The sequence below is a fragment of the Dermochelys coriacea genome, chromosome 1 (genome assembly GCF_009764565.3).
Source record: "Dermochelys coriacea isolate rDerCor1 chromosome 1, rDerCor1.pri.v4, whole genome shotgun sequence".
Lineage (NCBI taxonomy): Eukaryota > Metazoa > Chordata > Testudines > Dermochelyidae > Dermochelys > Dermochelys coriacea.
The window spans coordinates 198,925,997-198,946,062 of record NC_050068.2 but is presented as its reverse complement, the minus strand read 5'-3'; the positions used below and the strand labels follow the sequence as shown (position 1 = coordinate 198,946,062).

The 20,066-nt window shown below is 42.3% G+C and overlaps 2 protein-coding genes and 1 long non-coding RNA gene across 8 annotated transcripts in view; 2 read left to right on the top strand and 1 right to left on the bottom strand.

Annotated features, from left to right (window-relative positions):
* Positions 1 to 2,419, top strand: part of ST3GAL6 (ST3 beta-galactoside alpha-2,3-sialyltransferase 6) — a 77,416-nt gene extending 74,997 nt beyond the window's left edge. For both annotated transcript variants that reach the window (XM_038374132.2, XM_043511495.1), the window contains one exon: positions 1,366 to 2,419. In XM_038374132.2, the coding sequence (XP_038230060.1) occupies positions 1,366 to 1,446 (81 nt within the window). In that variant the 3' untranslated portion in view covers positions 1,447 to 2,419. The remainder of the gene's footprint in view (positions 1 to 1,365) is intronic.
* A 6,742-nt stretch (positions 2,420 to 9,161) lies between these two features.
* COL8A1 (collagen type VIII alpha 1 chain) overlaps positions 9,162 to 20,066 on the bottom strand; it is a 110,239-nt gene continuing 99,334 nt past the window's right edge. For both annotated transcript variants that reach the window (XM_038372621.2, XM_038372674.2), the window contains 2 exons: positions 15,790 to 16,105; positions 9,162 to 11,996 (listed from right to left, as the gene is read on the bottom strand). In XM_038372621.2, the coding sequence (XP_038228549.1) occupies positions 10,090 to 11,996; positions 15,790 to 16,102 (2,220 nt within the window). In that variant the 5' untranslated portion in view covers positions 16,103 to 16,105 and the 3' untranslated portion in view covers positions 9,162 to 10,089. The remainder of the gene's footprint in view (positions 11,997 to 15,789; positions 16,106 to 20,066) is intronic.
* LOC119843621 overlaps positions 14,323 to 20,066 on the top strand; it is a 164,665-nt gene continuing 158,921 nt past the window's right edge. For all 4 annotated transcript variants that reach the window (XR_005289032.2, XR_005289027.2, XR_005289039.2 and 1 more), the window contains exon 1: positions 14,323 to 14,697. This is a non-coding gene — a long non-coding RNA (uncharacterized LOC119843621). The remainder of the gene's footprint in view (positions 14,698 to 20,066) is intronic.

The window sequence follows — 20,066 nt, the reverse complement described above, 5'->3', positions numbered from 1 at the left end:
TTGTGGAAATTATTTGGGCTGGCAGCTACTTTCCTCTACACTCTGCCCTATCTGACATTTTTTGTTTGCTCCTGAGGGGTCGGGGGAGCTCTGCTTGACAGGGGCATTGTTGGCTGCTGCTGTAGAAGAGGCAGGGAATGAGGAAAGACAGATGGCCAATCAGTTGAGGATTCCCCTAGGTGGAGTTTTTCCACAGACACACAGAAGGGTCAAAAAGAAAAGGAGTACTTGTGGCAACTTCATGAAATTGCCACAAGTACTCCTTTTCCTTTTCTTTTTGCGAATACAGACTAACACGGCTGCTACTCTGAAACCTGACAGAAGGGTCAGAAAACCACTAGTCTGTCCCCACAGTATTTGGCAGGTTTGTGTAGGGCCTGATCCAAAACACATTGAAGTCAGTGAAAAGACTTCCATTTACTTCAGTAGGCTTTGGATTGGGGCTGAGGAAGAGGAGATAGATTGGAATTTGGAGAGAGGGGCTGTTTTTGATGTATTGTCTAGAGACTGACTGACAGGACACAGACCTGCCAAAAATTCCTCTGTGCACTATTCATGAAATCAGGTGGAGCTTTAAAAATAAATTCTTTTCCAATTCTTTATGTAGAAAGAAGTTTTCTAAATATGTATATTTATCTATTTCATATAAGCATGGTGTGGAATCCTGGAAGTTAGTCATGGAAGAGGCCTCTGAGGTCACGCCCAGTCCATTTCTCTGCCACTGATAGATTATTCCCTGCAGTATAGTTTCTAATATGGGTCTAGTCCAGTTTTGACTTCCACCACTTCTCTTGGGAGGCTATTCCTCAGCCTTTGGATATATGCACACTGCACGCTTCTTTCAGTGGCTCTAGAGTACATACCCAGGTAGCACCCCCAGCCAGGGTATAAATAGCGGTGTAGCCAGTGAGGAACAGTTTAGGCAGGTATAGTATGGACACACCTGAGTACATGCCCTACATAGCTCTCTACTCGCTCAAGCCGTGTCTCCCTATCTGCACTGTTGTTTTTTAGCAATGTAGTGTCCCACTGCTCGAGCCTTTTACTGTCATAGGTAAAGACTCTGGCAGGGTGTGGACTTTCCTGCTGCCTCCCCCTGCCAGAGCCTTTCACTGAGACATAGCTATGTGCTACGGTGTAGGCGCAGCCTGCTTTTCACTGCTGCATGTAGCTACATGTATATGATATGTTGTCACCAATGGTGTGCAGAATAGGTGTAGCCTATAAGTGTATGAGTCCCTTCCCACAAACGTTTCTGGCTACAGTATTATCTAAGTAACCCATTTGATTCATGGAAAAGAGTGTACCTTTGTTGTCTGCAGTAACAATTTGATTTTGTCTTGTTCCCCTCCCCCCCTCCTTTAGAATGGATACCACAACATCATTGCTGAGCAAACGTTTTTGAAGTTGCTTATAGATAAGAACTTTGTGATCAGCTTGACATGAGACTGAATAGACAATGGAAGAATGATGGCTGTTTTCAACAAGATAGATTTTATTTTTTGTACCATATTTTTATTTTTTAAATGCCATATCTGCTACGAAATATTTAAAAGAAGCACGGATGCCTCATAAAGGTGGTGGTAGTGGAGTGCCATTGTCTAAGACTGATGAGTCGCTATCTCCTGGCACACAAGTAGAGTGAACTGATGTCTGTGACTCTATTTAATTATGAAAAAATACAACTTTCAGCTAAAAAAAATATCAGGGATATATAAAAATATGATGCACACCATTTATTTAACAATAAGAAAAAAATTTTCAGCAACTGATTTCTTTTCCGTATCTTCCTTGCCTGTTGCCCAGAGACTTGGAAGGCTATGAAATAATTGATAAAGGGATACAAAGTCTTTCACCCCTCTCTTCTGGTTTGAAAACAGTTTAGGATAAGTATATCTGCAAATCATTACTATCTGAAGGATATCTAGTAGCTGTACAGTATATAAAGTGCATGTTTAGTCTCAGTCCACCTCCCAGAGGGCAGATGTCCACATCATAGAAAATCACCTTCATAATTCACACAAACTGGTGATTTCTTGTTGTCTATCTCAACAAAGAGGCCCCAGACTGAACTGCCCATGGACTCCTGGATGTAGCATGTGTACACCTGGGTTGGAGACCCGCTGGTGTAACAGTGTGGGGAAGTCTGGATTGATGCTGCTCATGCTGTATCTAATTTATGGATACGTTTGTTCTCAGTGCTGTCAGTCTGATTTATTTCACAAGCACCTGAATTCATTTTTAAGAGGTAAGCACAATCTCCTTTAAACTGTGGAATTATAGAAGAGTTTTAAATATTTGAGTTGTTTTGACACTACTGTACAGTATTGACCATTTTAGATGGATTCGCAACCAGAACACCCCAATGAATATGAACTAGAATCTTGAGTTTGTAAATTAAAATTTCTTTCAAACAAAATGTCTTTGATGCATAGATTTCCCTCCCCTTCCCAAACACACACACTCCTGAAGCCTTTGCACTTCTTATTCTCCCAAAGATGAAGATATATTTTCCAAAACAGCACAATTCCCCTCACCATAACAGGTAACTGTGAAGGGTTTCAAGAGCACCAAGAGATCATCACATGCACCAATCATCTTCTATATTTCTTGACCTTATGAGCAAAACAGCATCTGAGACACATATTGACCAATTCAGGGAATTACAATTTTGTTTTTATCTGGCAATTCCTTTGTCCTCCTTTCCTTTTATTTTTTCCTGTTCTCTTGAGTTTTAGGCTCTGTGTGTGTGTGTGTGAGAGAGAGAGAGAGAAACAGTTTCAAAAGTGCCTAAGTGATTTAGGCAACCAAATCCTATTTTCAAAAGCGATTTACGTACTTTGAAACCTAAATCCTAACTCCTAAGTGCCTTAGTCATTCTGAAAATGGGGCCTAGACTTCTAAGTCACTTAGGGTCTTTTGAATTTTTTTACTCAGGATCTTTAACTATAAGATGTTTGGTGGGATAGTCATATATTGTGAAACATGAATTGTGTTTTTATGTAATTACTACATGTATGGCTTTCAAAAAGCTCAGCATCAGTGTTGGCCTAATTCTGCACCCCTTGAAGACATTGGTCAAACTCCCACTTCCATGGAAGTAGAGGTAGGCCAAAAGTGAAAATTCTACCTTGTAAAACTAGGAACACGGCAGCCTCATGCTGGTCCAACTATACGAGGTCTCTTAAGTATCTGTATAGAACGCATTACATTCTGGCAGTATATAGGCAGTAAAGACTTGTATCAAAGTGTCAGTGTTTAGTATGACAGTATCACAGGATCGCTTTCCAAAATTAGCTATATAATTTTCCATCTCCTTTTGAGAGTCCCCTGATATTTATCTTTGTCATTTCTTTCCTTTCCTCTCCATCTTCTTTCTCATTGAAGAAAAGATACAGGAACACACAGCTTTGGAGAAGTGATTGTTCCTCATCTATACTTGTTCTCCAAATTGGTGTCGTCCATAAATCTACTCTTATCCACCTACATCTTTTCTTAAGTTACTGTCGTATGGTTTTTTGTTTGTTTGGAGACATAGCAATAAGTTATGGGTAGGTTTCAGCCAAAAGAGCTGACAATTGGGGTTTGTGACAGTCTAGTTATTCACCTAAACTATATACACATTGCCAAATGGTGACAACCAGGAAAGGGGAGATGGTTGTGAGGGAATGCAAAGAGAACAAAGTTAAGCTTTCAGAGCACCCCTAATACATGCAGAGGGTACTGTCTTCAGAAAACATAATTTATGGGTAAGTAATTTTATCTTTGATACTAAGCAGTGAAATAATTATTACAAAGATTTTTTTTTTTTGGTAGCATAATGCAGGCTTTATAGAATTCTGTATACATTGGACCTGTTTCTCCACTGCCATGTACCCTGTGTAGTTATTTACACCTGGGGAATGAGGACACTACATGGTTTCAAATCAGAATAGTAGCACTTTGCACCCATGTTACACTGGTGTAAATACCTACACAAGGTGCTAGGTAGTGGAGAATCAGAATCATGGTGTCTGTTTTAAATATAACACACATTTTTCAGGTCATCCTGTGCCACTGTTGTTCCAACTTGCCTTGAGATTTTTCTTTTTAAAAATAAATTGAGCAATTGGAGGAGGATCTTTTTCTAAGACTCGCTTTCTACAATGGGCCACTCTATTAAAAGCTGCTTTTTAATTTGATATCTGCAACAGTACAAGTTGAATTCCAGGATACTGCAAGCTATAGTTTCATGTACTGTGCCAGCATAACTGTGCCGAATACTAATGAATTTCTTTCCATTTTCCTTCTGTCAGCTGCAATAGACCATTTGCTTTAAGGCCCCAATCAAAACACCACTGAAGTGAAGGAGAGTCTTCAGTGCCTTTGGGGAAGATTCTTAAAGCAATGGACTGAGCTTGCTGTGTGTGAAAGTTACCTTAATTTCTTCAGCTGTAACAATTAAGGGCAATTCTGAGATGTAACTAAAAGACAGGTTACAGATTAATGCACGAAGGATGAATCTGTGAGTGTTTAATGCACATCTATAGATTACATTTCAAATGAAAATGTATTATTCCTATTTTGGAATGACAAGAAGAATGTTTAATAATTAGTATGTGACATGTATTGTTATGTACACAAATAATATACTTGTCTTTTTTCCAAATACCCTTACAGGGCACCTTTAAATATTTTCTTAACCTAAAATATGGGAGCAGGGGTGTTGTTGTTTGTAAAAAGAAAAGAAGTACTTGTGGCACCTTAGAGACTAACAAATTTATTTGAGCATAAGCTTTCATGACTTACAGCTCACTTCATCGGATGCATTTGTTTATGTGTTTTAATAATTTTAAGAGTATGTGAAAATCAATGTTTTGTTTTTCAGGTTTCAAGAAATATTTGATTTCATTTGCTGTTTGGCTTGATTTTTTATGTGCCTTTTATACAAACTGTATTTTGACAGTCATTGGCTGTTAACAGGTATTTTAAGTGGAGTTTTGAATATTGTGAGTCAGATTATTTTTCATATAATAAATCTGTTTTAAGGATACTGCCCTCTTCAGGCACATTTTAGCAAATCACAGTGCTAGACCTCATTACAGCACTATATAAATGATGTATGGTGGATCTATCATTGCCATTCAGTTGACGCATTTAATTTGACAAAGGAGATGTCAAGTTTCTATGGTGGTGGGTAGAGAAATGGGGAGGGAAAGTGCCATCCATGTAGCTTTAACATGAGCTGAAGCATAGTGCAAAAATGATGCACTCGATCAGAACTGTGGTTTTGCTTTCTCAAAATTGAGGGGCAGGGCAAAATCACTTTTTTTTGGGGGGGGGGAAGATTGACACTTTGCAAATCAGGTTTCAAACTACTCTATGCTGAGCAAAAGCAAAATCTTGTCACAGTTGGTGATGGTAAGTTGCATCAAAGAAGAAAATTCTCTTAGAGGCAACATTTTCATGGGTTTTTAATCTTGTTCATCATGAGTAGTGTCTGGAAGCTCAATAGGAAGAGCTTGAGGAAATAGGAAGCTGATGAGAGACTTCAGAGGAAAAGCACAGAGAAATACTAAAGAACATATTCGCAAAAAGAAAAGGAGTACTTGTGGCACCTTAGAGACTAACAAATTTATTAGAGCATAAGCTTTCGTGAGCTACAGCTCACTTCATCGGATGCATTTGGTGGAAAAAACAGAGGAGAGATTTATCTACACACACACAGAGAACATGAAACAATGGGTTTATCATACACACTGTAAGGAGAGTGATCACTTAAGATAAGCCATCACCAACAGCAGGGGGGGGAAAAGAGGAAAACCTTTCATGGTGACAAGCAAGGTAGGCTAATTCCAGCAGTTAACAAGAATATCAGAGGTTTCAGAGTAGCAGCCGTGTTAGTCTGTATTCTCAAAAAGAAAAGGAGTACTTGTGGCACCTTAGAGACTAACAAATTTATTAGAGCATAAGCTTTCGTGAGCTACAGCTCACTTCATCGGAATATCAGAGGAACAGTGGGGGGTGGGGTGGGAGGGAGAAATACCATGGGGAAATAGTTTTACTTTGTGTAATGACTCATCCATTCCCAGTCTCTATTCAAGCCTAAGTTAATTGTATCCAGTTTGCAAATTAATTCCAATTCAGCAGTCTCTCGTTGGAGTCTGTTTTTGAAGCTTTTTTGTTGAAGTATAGCCACTCTTAGGTCTGTGATCGAGTGACCAGAGAGATTGAAGTGTTCTCCAACTGGTTTTTGAATGTTATAATTCTTGACGTCTGATTTGTGTCCATTCATTCTTTTACGTAGAGACTGTCCAGTTTGGCCAATGTACATGGCAGAGGGGCATTGCTGGCACATGATGGCATATATCACATTGGTAGATGCGCAGGTGAACGAGCCTCTGATAGCGTGGCTGATATGATTAGGCCCTATGATGGTATCCCCTGAATAGATATGTGGACAGAGTTAGCAACGGGCTTTGTTGCAAGGATAGGTTCCTGGGTTAGTGGTTCTGTTGTGTGGTGTGTGGTTGCTGGTGAGTATTTGCTTCAGATTGGGGGGCTGTCTGTAAGCAAGGACTGGTCTGTCTTCTAAGATCTGAGAGAGTGGAACCTACAGACTCCAACGAGAGACTGCTGAATTGGAATTAATTTGCAAACTGGATACAATTAACTTAGGCTTGAATAGAGACTGGGAATGGATGAGTCATTACACAAAGTAAAACTATTTCCCCATGGTATTTCTCCCTCCCACCCCACCCCCCACTGTTCCTCTGATATTCTTGTTAAGTGCTGGAATTAGCCTACCTTGCTTGTCACCATGAAAGGTTTTCCTCCTTTTCCCCCCCCCTGCTGCTGGTGATGGCTTATCTTAAGTGATCACTCTCCTTACAGTGTGTATGATAAACCCATTGTTTCATGTTCTCTCTGTGTGTGTGTGTATATAAATCTCTCCTCTGTTTTTTCCACCAAATGCATCCGATGAAGTGAGCTGTAGCTCACGAAAGCTTATGCTCTAATAAATTTGTTAGTCTCTAAGGTGCCACAAATACTCCTTTTCTTTTTGCGAATACAGACTAACACGGCTGCTACTCTGAAACCTAAAGAACATATTGTTTGCTTCAATGCTATTTGTGTTTTCTCACTTTTCCCCTATGAACTTGAGTTTGGAAAAGAAAAAGCCCTTTCTTTGGTGTGTGGTTTTAGGGATTCTGAGTGTGGCCCAGTGTTCAAAAAGAAGAAAAAAAAATCCTCCATGAATATGCGGACCCATTCACTTTAGTTTTGACATTTTGTGCTAGATTGTGACATTACATTTTGCCATGAGTAAGGGGCTGCCCTGCCCCAAGAGCACCTCAGGGAATGGACTGTGAGAATTAAAAATTTGTTCTCTGGTCTCTGCCAGAGCAATCAAGGAACCAGGAATTTGCTACTGGTCTATTTCAATATCAGATTGTTTCCCACACTATGCTAGTTTGGTGAATAAATGTCTCTGTTCTACAATGGCAGATCTGGGAGCAGAATTCAGATCTCCCGACTCCCGATCTGATGGCCCATCCTCAGCAGCATGCTGTACAGCCCACAGTACATTTATGGCTATTGGTAGGTTCAAGGCTTAAAAGGAGACTGTCACTAATTGCCCACCCAGAATGATGAGGATCATACTTAAGCATGTGTCTCTTGAGGCACATCCCCTCTTCTTATGCTCCACCCCTTTTTCAACCTGTGTTTTCAAGTAAGGTACGTAGTTCTCCTCCCCAACCAGAACTCTACTTAAACTCTCTTTACCTCTCTCTCTCTGAGCCTCCACAACACCCACAAGACATAGCTGTGCATCAAGCAAGGCCATGCAGGATTAAGGCCTATGTAGAAATGCCAGTGGTGTTTTCTCAGGGTGATATTTGCACATTAGCACATTCAGGATTCTAGAGGCACCATCTATTGGTAAATGCTCTGCGATTACATTGGTTTCTTTGTAATACGGATTAATAGCAAACTTGGCAAAAAAAAAATGTCCTTTGTAGATCATCATTCTTGCTGGTTTGTTTTTGTGCTCTGAAATGTGAATTTGGTTCTTCAAACTTTCTTTCTAGTTGCTCTGTTAATAAAGGGAAACTTTTATTTTTTAGATATTTAATAAGATATTTTTTTCAAATCAGTACAAAAAATTTAAATACAAAAATTATTTGCTATTGACATATCTCATACATATCCTGGAAACTCACCAAAGTCACCAGTATCTGGTAAACTGTCCATTGCCACCAACATTCCATAAAATATCTGAGATCATGCACCGCACTAGAGTCATTGCAGTGCTGTATTGGTAATACACTGCATTAAACTCTGTATTTAAATAATGGTAATGCCAGTTAAATCTTTTTTTTTTTTTCCTGCACGGAAGTTCCTAGTTCATTTTGAATTAAATAGGGTTGCATTAGTCAAGACATAGAAGCTGTGTTCAGCCTACTTTTAAACTAATGGAATAGTGTGATGTGCAACACTGAAAAGGGAAACACAGAAAAGTACAGTATAAAGATATTTTTAAATTAATCTCAATAATTAATTTTTTGCTGTGAGATTAGCACCATTGTTGAACAGACAGTACCTTGTAAAAATGTTGCTTCCCCCACATACACACACATTTGATGCCTATGTATGCTCATATACAAACTTAGGCAATCGGTAAAATAAATAAAAAGAACAGGAAATCAGTTATTACATTAAAAGAAATTGTTCTCAAATGAATCATAAGAGTTTAAGGCCAGTAGGGACCATTAGATTATCTAGTCTGACCTGTATATAAGAGGCCACCAACACCTCTCAGCACCCATGCACAATGGAAATGAGAGAAAAGTAAAAGAGTTTTCTTGATCCTTAAAAAGAAAAGGAGTACTTGTGGCACCTTAGAGACTAACAAATTTATCTGAGCATAAGCTTTCGTGAGCTACAGCTCCCTTCAATGCATCTGATGAAGCGAGCTGTAGCTCACGAAAGCTCATGCTCAAATAAATTTGTTAGTCTCTAAGGTGCCACAAGTCCTCCTTTTCTTTTTGCGAATACAGACTAACACGGCTGCTACTCTGATACCTGCTTGACCTTATTACTAATGAAAATTATTGGGCAACCTCAAACTAGTTTGTTTATTATTTAGCAAACAGAGCAAGTGCCACTTTTGCTGTACGTTCATTAATAAGCTAATTTTGGCTGAATCCCAGAACAAGTGCATTCTTTTGAAAGCTGAACAGAATGCAGTTTCTTAGGAAAGGTCTGGGAAAATGCGTGTATTTATACTGCACTGATGTTCATTGGCCAAAATGCTACATTATTTTAATAATTTGGCATAACATCCCTAAAGTCATTAGACTAAAACCATATCTCAGGTCTACCATGTCTACCTTCTGCTTTGTAAATATATATGGAGGCTTCTTGAATGCTGTGGTATTAGGGGTTGATCAATTGCCCACTGAAGTCAATGGCAATTTTCCTTTTGATTCCAATGGCTGTTTGGATAAAGCAGTGAATTAAAATTCTCTTGTGCTAACATTCTTTTCCATCTTAAGTGTGTTAGTGGAAGAAACTGTCCTGTGATACTGTATGTGGGGAAAATAAGGATTTCAGCTAAGAGAATCTTTGCTTATGGTGCAGGTTTAGATAAACCCTGCTTTTAAAAAAAAAAAAAAAAAAAAAAAAAAAAAGCATTACTCAAACTTATATATATCTGATCATTTCATACTGACACATTCTGTTTAAGTTATCTTTTCATCTCACACTTTAGATCAATGTTCAGTTAAAGAGGCAGCAGGAGTGAGTGATGTAAGCAAGATTTGACCCTTAATACTGTATTATTGTGAATGAAATGAAGTAAGTATGGTATCGCAGAAATATATAATGTACAGCTAATATGTCCCCATTGGATACAGAACAACAGTTATGAACCGGATACATATCATAAAATATGTTCACCACACCATTTTTATAACAAGCTGTGCATAATGTGAAACTTTGTTGTACAAGAGGGATCTAAAACTGTCAGTAAATGCATCTTTCAATGGTATAAAACTTTGAAGCAGAGGAAAAGAGTTGTAATTTTGTCTGGGTTTTTTTTTGTTTTTACATAGGATACAATAAATATCCTGAGAAAGATGAGTGAACATATTGCCCCGCATAGAGTCCCGCTGCCTGTTCAGATGGCATTTGAATATAAACTTTGTCTCCAGGCATCAGCTGAATGACGGTGCTTCCAGAAGCTTGATCCAGGAAGCCTTTTTTATATTCATCATATGTGTACATCAGTGGCTCATTGTTCTTGTACAAAGCTACCCAGACGCTGGCCCCTTTACAGTGAATGTGGTAGGCAAAGTAGTAAATCCCAGGGATCTCACAGGTGAAGATACCAGTCTGTGGGTTATAGTTCTGCCTGCCATTGTAGAGAAGCTTGTCAAATTTCACAGGCACCCCAACCCGTGGGAAGGGTGTGGTGAGTTCTGCCGTGAATGCAGGCATTTCGTAGACAGTGCCACCATTTTTGCCTTTCTTGCCCATATAGCCAGGTGGGGTCTTCACTCCATCAATGCCAGGCCCCAGCTCTGGCAAATATTGTCCAATGGCCGGTGGGGTGGGTGGGATGATTATTGGAAGACCAGGTGGACCTGGAGGCCCTGGAGGACCCTGAAGACCCGGCTGGCCAGGTGGACCAAGTGCCCCAGGTTTTCCTGGTGGTCCTTGCAGCCCTGAAACACCAGGTTTCCCTACTCCTGGAAAGCCTGGTGGACCAGGTATACCTGGTTCTCCTTTAGGTCCTGGAAGTCCAGGTGGTCCTATTGGGCCGCTGGGTCCTGCGATACCTGGGATTCCAGATGGACCTTGATGGCCTTGATCACCGGGGATTCCAGGTTCCCCTTTAGGTCCTAATTGCCCAGGAACACCAGGCAGGCCTGGCAAACCTTTGTGACCTGCTTCTCCCTTTGGCCCTATTGGACCAGGTAGTCCTCTAAGACCCGGGGGTCCTACTTCCCCAGGAAAACCTGGCTTTCCTGGGAAACCTTGTAGGCCAGGTTCACCTTTTGGACCAATAGGACCTTGAGGCCCTACAGGTCCACCTTCTCCTTTTGGTCCTGGGAAACCAACAGCACCGGGTGGCCCCATTATTCCTGGTAATCCTGGTTGACCTGGCTCCCCGGGGGGCCCACCCATGCCAGGGGGACCCATGTGCCCTTTCTCACCTTTAGGTCCCAGTGCTCCAGGGAAACCACCCATGCCACGATCACCTTTAGGCCCAGGAAATCCTGGTTTCCCAATCCCTGGTAGGCCCGGGGGTCCTGGTAAACCTGGCAAGCCTTGTTCCCCTTTTCCGCCTGGGAATCCAGGCTGGCCTGGGATTCCATCTTGGCCTGGTTTTCCAACACCTGGAAGGCCAGGTGGACCTTGAATCCCAGGTGCCCCAAGAAGACCTTGAGGCCCTCGTTCACCTGGAATTCCTGGTTTACCTATAGGTCCCTGGGGTCCTGGAAACCCAATCATTCCTGGTTTGCCTATCCCTGGGAGTCCAACTGGACCTGGAGGGCCAGGTACTCCAGGTGGACCTTTTAACCCTGGTAGACCTGGAATCCCAATGCCTTTTTCTCCTTTAGGCCCTTGAAGCCCCGGGAGTCCTGGTGGTCCTTTCATTCCTGGTTCACCCTTTATTCCTGCTTGTCCTGGTAATCCTTGACCACCTGGTTTTCCTATTCCAGGCAGTCCAGGAGGTCCTGGTGGTCCTTGTGGCCCTGGTATTCCCATAGGCCCAATCTCTCCCTTTGGTCCCATCTCACCTCTTGACCCAGGGAGCCCCATTGCTCCTGGTTTTCCAGGCATTCCAGGCATACCTGGTTTGCCTATTCCTGGATATCCTTGTGGACCTGGTTTTCCTTTGGCTCCTGGCACTCCATGACCTGGTAATCCTGGGGCCCCTGGTGGCCCTCTTGGTCCAGGCTCACCTGGGGGACCTTGCTCACCTCTCAAACTGGCTAATGGCATTTCTGTTTTTAAGAAAAGAAAGAGAGAGAACAGCCATAATTTTACCTTTATTGGAAATCATGTATGCAGTTTAAATAGCTTGGTCTCATTTAGATATTGCTTGGATTTGTGATAGATACACTAGGTAGATACACTACCACCTCATGTAGTAGTTGTTGATTAGAATTAAGCATGGCACTTTTATTGTTCTGAATGATTTCATGCACCCAAAATTTCACTTTTATTCATAGTTTAAGTGAAATAGTTATTTTCCCCTCAAAATCTTTCCTTAATTTTTATGTAAAAGCTATCCACACCTTAGGTCAATTTGCTACATATATGGGCCAACTTTCAAGTCTGTGATGAAATGCAAAAAACCTTGAATTTTGAGTTGTTCTTTATTTTGTTATAAATATGTCACCCCTCTAGTTGATGACTTACGATTACTTAGTTTACACTTAAATGTTTTGCTGGTATAGCTGTACCATTGTAACTATCCTGACAAAACTCTTCCAGTGTAGATGCAGCTTATACCAGCAAAAATGTGCTTTTCTTCAGATAGCTTTTCCTGGTTTGACAAGCAAAATAAGCTAAGTAGCCAAACACACTTTTATGCCAGTATAACTGCATCTACACTCAGGTTTTTGCTGGGAGATGTGTTGCCAAAAAAAATCACATCCCTAACCTGTGCTGCTATGCCAGCAAAAGTTTCTTCTGTAGACCTGGCCTACAAGGCAAGATGTATCTCATTCTAATGCTTTCACTTGATTAAATTGTTGAGTAAACATATTTTGTAAAATATTCACCTCACTAATATATATGACAATTTCTGTTGGGCAACTCTCTTAAGTCTATGCTTTTTAGTAAGTCAATGTATTTCAGCACTGATGGCAGCCGGCTATACACAAAAATGTATAGTGAGATGTTAAGAATTGAATTTAACCAATGAAAACCAGAAAAAGGTATTTACCAGTGTGATATCTTCAGCATGATCCTTAAATCTGGCATTCTTAATCTTTTCTACCCCATTACCCTTAAATCACCCATTTTTTCCTCTCATGACCCCATATCCCCATTCTTTTCTGTGTCTGAATTTTGTACTATTTCAGTTTAAAATATCTAGACTGATTTGATACACAATAATTTAATAATCTATATGGGCTCAATGCATCAAACTACTCGGGGCTAGACTGTAGCTTTACCACAGCCCTGTGTATGAGAAAGTATGTAGCAACACAGGGAAGGAATTGTACCTCTGGGAGGCACAATTCCTGCCCTGCTTCCCCCTTGTTTCAGAAGGGGGGTGCTGGGTGTTAGTGATTTGTTGACATATATCAGCAGCAAACAATAACACCCAGTGCATCTGCTCAGCTGTTCTGGCTGGTGCTTTAGGGAGGGTGGAGTCAAAGCTCTACCCCCTCCCAACTCACTTGTGTGCATGGGTGATAGGGAAACAGCAGGTGCAGAGTCCATGTAGGAACATAAAGGGAGTTCTTAATCCGCCTTAATTCTCTGCACAGGCACACACAGAGCAAGGAACAATCTACCCATAGCATTTATATAGCACTTAATATCTTCAAAGCACTGTACAAACACTAAGTGCTTTACACCCTATGCAGTAGATAAGTTTTACTTCCATTTTACAGATGCAGACCTACTCATACTACAAGTTTTCCCTGTAGACTGCAGGTTTTCAGACCTTTCTATAGTCTGGTGTTTTCCCTGCAGCCCTATACAGAGAAATTCCCTGCTGATTGGCTGCCCTCCTCCATTAACTCTTGTAATAGGATGGTTTGCCCTGTGGGATGGGGGGCCTGGGGATAAGCCAACCTGATTACAGAAAAAAGAACGAGGAGTACTTGTGGCACCTTAGAGACTAACACATTTATTTGGGCATAAGCTTTCGTGGGTTAAAACCAACTTCATTGGATGCATGCAGTGGAAAATACAGTAGGAAGATGCATATATACACAGAGAACATGAAAAAATGGGAGTTGCCCATACCAACTCTAATGAAACTAATCAAGTAAGGTGGGCTATTATCAGGAGAAAAAAAACCTTTTGTAGTGATAATCAGGATGGTCCATTTCAAACAGTTGACAAGAAGGTGTGAGTAACAGTAAGGGAAAAAATTAGCATGGGGAAACAGTTTTTACTTTGTGTAATGACCCAGCCACTCCCAGTCGTTATTCAAGCCTAATTTAATGGTGTCCAGTTTGTAAATTAATTGATTAGTCTCGTTAAGAGTTGGTATGGCAACCCCCATTTTTTCATGTTCTCTGTGCATATATATTTTTCTACTGTATTTTCCACTGCATGCATCCGATGAAGCAGGTTTTAGCCCACAAAAGCTTATGCCCAAACAAATTTGTTAGTTTCTAAGGTGCCACAAGTACTCCTTTTCTTTTTGTTGATACAGACTAACACAGCTACCACTCTGAAACCTGATAACAGAGTGAACCTCACCTGAGAGAAATCAGGCAATTCCCGATAAAGAGCAGAAGGTGACTGCAGTAATAGACCAGAGCCAGGCTTAAGTGGTGATAAAGCTCAGCTGGGAAAAGTTCTGGAAGGAGAGCTAGGCAGAAAGCTTAGGGATTAAGGCCAGCTCTCCAGGTAGGCAGGACTGGGAGAGACCCTGATTAAGCAGGGAAGAGATGGAATCACCAAGAGGAGACCTTAAAAGGCTGGATAGGAAGTAGCCAAGAGAAAACTGCAGCTCAGGTAAAGTAGCAGACCTAGTTGCCCAATACAGGGTACTGGGCTGGAAGCTAGAGTAAAGGGTAGGACTGAGTTCCCTATTGGCCTGAAAGAAGTACCCTAGAGAGGTGGAAGGATTTTTGTTTGTGTTAAAGAGATTTGTTTGGGACTGTGGCCTTAATATGGGGACCCAGCCAGAGGGCTGAGCTACTGACAGAGAAACTGCCACAGCGTGGGAGTGACTGTCAGGGGCTAGCCCAGCGAGTGAGTTGTTGTGCTATGCCTGGCTGCGAGAGGGCCCCTAGCAGTGTGTGATCTTGGTTACATCTCCCTTCCTGGGGAAAGCAGTTATTGGGCTGCTCCTGCAATAGGCCAGGGGTCAGCAACCTTTCAGAAGTGGTGTGCCGAGTCTTCATTTATTCACTTAAATTTAAGGTTTCGTGTGCCTGTAATGCATTTTAGAAGGTCTCTTTCTAAAGTCTATCATATATAACTGAACTATTGTTGTATGTAAAGTAAACTAAGGTTTTTAAAATGTTTAAGAAGCTTCATTTAAAATTTAAATTAAAATGCAGAACCCCCCAGACTGGTGGCCAGGACCCAGGCAGTGTAAGTGCCACTGAAAATCAGCTCGCGTGCCGCCTTTGGCATGCATGCTATGGGTTGCCTACTCCTGCTATAGGCAAATTAGGCAGCTTGGGTGGTCAGGCCAAACTTGACTGAGGTTGCTGCCACCCTGTTTGCCAAGTTGCAATGCCACTCAATCAAATTTGCCCCCCCCCCGCCCCGTCACGATGGGGGGTGGTTGGGCCACACCTGAGTGAGTGACACTGTGAGCTGGTGATTGGCCCCTCCCCACTTCTACCACAAGCAGATTCAGCCACATTCATTGGGCATGTACCCAAGCATGCTCTTCTGTGGAGGAACCTGGCCAGCCACTCAGGGTGTGTGCCAGGCTGTGTAAGCATCTGGCTGCAGAAGCAATAGGCAGTGATGTTTTATGACCATTATTTGTCTGCAGTTAGGTACTAATTATGATTCCTAAAAATATTAACCCAGTGTTGGTCCCTGCAGGTCTGAGAGGAGTGGGGAGGTGGTTTCACTTGCTATGTTTACCTTTATCTTTTTTTGGCACCATCTCTTTGCCGAGCATAGGCAGCTGTGGGATTTCTTTCATGTACTGAGGCAGGTGAGGGTATTCTTTTCCATATTGCATGTGTGGCACCTCCTTGCCCATGTGCTGCATTGGTGTGCCTTCTTTGCCCAGTGGCATGTGAGGTACTTGTTGTCCAAGGGCCTGATATTGTGGGATTTGGGGTGGTAGCTGCTTGATCCCATAATAGACGCCCCCTTGAATGGATCTCACTAGCTCTAGGTAAACTGTTACAGCCACTGCCAGCAGCTGCACAGGGGCTAACAGCACAGCCATGACCTGCAGGAGTAGAGAAAAGGGAATAATTATTGCACATAAAAATCTGCAAATGATATTTTCGTAGCAGAAATCTTGTATCTTACTCAAAGCCCCTTGCCTTCTGCAGCAAACTGGACCTAAATTCTGTAGCAAGATCTCTGGATTCTGCATCACTGGCGAAATCATTTTTAGCAGCTTCATATGCACTTTAATAGGAAGATTTGTTTACACACAAAAATGAATAATCCACTCAATACAGTAGTCCCTGTGTTTCTATTTATACTAAATCCAGTTTTTTATATCATTGCTGCTCCCATACTTTCAGGTTTCACTGTACCTCAGGTGTTGGTATTGTAAATGCATATCTGCACTCCAGAAGTTGTTAGGGGAGCTGGAAGTCAGAGTAACTGGATATGGGATGCCTTGGGCTTTTGTCACCTGGGCAGGTGCGGGAAGCAAATTAGGATTTGTGGGATAAGCGCATTAGCTGAATCCTCTTACTAAAATAATCAGCAATGAAATAGTTAACTGTGCTGTTTAAGTTCCCATTTTTGTGTTAATGCCCCATTGAGAGGAACAGGGCGCTTCACCCCTCACAGAGCTTTTGTATTAAGCTATCTATGAGCTCAGGCAGACATCATTACATTGGCTACACTCAGTCCATGTGTCTGTTTTCTTCATGATAATGAGGGCTAGAAATAACTTTAAAAAAAGAAAAGCTCAGTCTGGAGCAGAAATCTGCATCATGGGGTGAATTCTGTGACTACAACATACACAGGGCTCTGATTGTATGTCTCAGTCCTTGTTCTTATTTATAATTGAATGTCCAACCAGCTCACTTCCCTTTTGAATTGGCTGCATTATGGTGGGACGTAGGGATTCAGAGAACTGGGAGTTTCCTAGGGAAGAACAGATTTTTGGGGACCAGAGTAGGGTGTGGCCATAGATGATTTGAGGCAGTGGGAAGAGTCTCTCTAGGCTATGCTTTACTGGGTATTTTAGTATTTGTGGTTTGGCTGCTAGTGTCCAAATATACACTGCAAACTTTGGGCCTGCTTCTGTCTTCCCTTACTTCCCCCAGGCCTCGAACTCAACCCCAGGGAATGCTTTGAGCAAGGAGGTTCCCACACCTGGTAGCAATGTGTCAAAATAGCTCTTCACCTCTCCCCATCATGTATGTGGAGGCATGACCAGGGCAGAGTACTCTGAGTATTCTTGGCTGTGGAACAGCATCTAGGAGGCCATTACAGCCAAATGAAAATTAGGAATCCAGCTAGCTCCTTTACTTTACACTGAGGGCTGGGCAGGCCACTGGATGGTCTGAAAATACAGAGAAGTGCAAAGGCAGCTAAAGCCAGTTTCTTTCCCTCCCTCTCCTACCACCTCCTCTTTGCAAAGTGCAGCTTGGGGCCCAACAAAGAATTGGGGCCCTTTCTGTCTTGGTGGTGACAAAGTAAATTGTACTGAACAAGGCACTATGTCCATAATGAGGCATATTTTGGGGCAGAGCAGTGTTGCTCTCCTCCTGCTCAGGCCTGGTATATATGGAGCCTATCAGTTCCTGGACCCTGTGAAGGAGGGTTCTGCCTCATATATATGGCTGCTACCACTAAGGCCCTGCCCCTTAGAGATTGGGGTTCCCTTGGTAGAGAGACCATACCATGCGTGGCAGGACTCTCCATCTCTAAGGAGTGAGCTTCCCAGCTCAGCCATTAGTGGGCCAGGCCAGAGCCCTCCAGGCTCAGTGTGCATTGGAGCTGGGCCTCCATCCCAACAGGAGGGGGAAGGCCAGTGGTCCTGCCCTGAAGATAGATTCTTCCTATGGAATAGGGGGTGGTGTGCCCCTCCCTCAGCCTAAGGAGGGAAGATGGGGGGGGTTGACCAGCCAAGCATCCCCAGAAGCTGAGGGAAAGTGGGAATGGCCACTGCCCCCTCCCAGAATACTCCAGGGGTAAGTCCTAGGGCAGGTCTGTGAGAGCAGAAGGGGATGTGTGAATAAGGGGTCTCAGTTCGGGGAGGGAGGGATAGGAGTGGTTGGAGCCCAGGACGGCGAGTACAGTGGTGGGCTGGGAGGGCTGCAGCAGTGGCTCCTGCTGCTGCCTTAAAACTGGTCCTGCGGTTCTTGTCTCCCCCTGACCCTGAGGTGATGGAAGTGGGTAGGGAGGCTGGGGATCAATGCAACTAACGGAGCACTGGCAGGTACCCTGCTCCTGGCTGTGTTGAGCCTCCTGTGGGTCACAAGAGCCTCCCAAAACCTCCAGCATCCCACAGGGAGCAGGTCCAGCAGTGAAGTGGCTGTGCACTCCATCAGCTGCTCTGACTCCCCCCACCATCCAGGACCCTCAGGCCATCCTACGTCAGGGAGAGTGTAAGGAAAGTGGGACAAAGGCAGCTGGATCAGGTTAGGTTAGGGAGACCTGGGGAGCAAAAGGATCCTAGGGAAGGATCAACTTGGGGTTGGGTTGCTCCTACTAGCTCCAGCCCCAAGCTCCCCCTTTCCAGCTTAGCAGGGACCTGAGGGTGTATGTGGGAGAGGGCCTCAGTGTAAGGCAGCTCCCACAGAGAATTCATACTCTTAACTTTTTTGACAATCCCTTAGATAATGAGGGATCACTAATGGCACCGCTTCTCTGTTATGTTCTTTCCAGCATGCTGAGCTCTTCTGTAAATCTGACCACTGATTTTGGTACCAAAACGGGGAGCCCAGGGTCTCTTAAAAAGCCCATAGGGTTGTATCCACTCAGCCTAATTCATATTCTTTCTCTCCTGGGTGAAGAGAGAGAGAGTGTTCTGAAAATGAAATGTCCACCATTTTGGATTTTCTTCTTCAGCCATATGGTTCAGGATGCAGGGATCAGTCACAAAGAAGTAGTATTTAAGCAAACAAAACATGAATGGAGAGGAACAAGATGGCAAACACTTGGGTGGAACATATACCCCTCTTACTAGCCTTACCACTCTCAAATTAGAACGGAAAGTAATAATAATACTTAATCACTTTCTACATAAGGACCTCAAAGATTTTACAAGAATGATGCCACACAACACTTCTGTGAGGTACATCAGATACGTAGTCTATCTGTTTTGCATATGGGTAAAATAAGGTACAGATTGGCTAAGTCACTTGCCCAAGCTCACAAGATGGGTCAGTGGCAGAGCTAGGAGAACTATATCATAATGAATAAGCACAAGGGGGCCAAATTAAAGTTGCATAGGGAGAACAGACAACCCTAATACTGGTTCTTTCTAACTTTTGAATGCTTCAGTTTGCAGCTTTAACATTCTTTTAGTGCATTTTTGGATGTAATTATAGAATAGTATAATATCATTATTGTGTTTTTCTTAATTTAGCATTAATATCCATTAATCTTTCCAAGAATGATCCTAAGTCATGCTTGAAAGTAACTGTAGAGAATTGAAGTGTTAGAAAGAAGAACTCAGTAAATAATTAAAATAAACGAAAGTATGTTAGCAAACGTACTCTATATATGGTGGATTTGTTTCATGATTCTGAACTCCCACTCCCTCTCCTAGGAATTTTAAGATCTCAGATTATAGCTAGTTGCTTACAGTATGCAACGCAATATAGCAAAGAAACAGCGCTGTCCAAATAAACAGTACATTTAGTTTGTAATTTTGGATGTAAGAATTATAAAATTAGGATTAAATTGCTGGTACTAACTATATAAAACCCCAATTCAGTTGTCCATCCCTATTTAGCAAAACATTTAAGTGCATGCTTAAGTCCCATTGACTTCAAATTATTTTAGCACTTATTTAAGTGCTTTGCTGAGTTGGGGCCTTAGGGTATGATCTTGCACCCCTAAAGCCAGTTCCTGAGCTTCCACGATGCCTCATGGAAAGCCTTGGAAAACCTTCAGTTTAGGGATAATGTTGCTGATTCTATATGATGTGTGTTTTTGCTTCACTTTTTTCTTATGGGATTTTATTAAAAGTCTATCTTTTATCTACGTGTGTAACA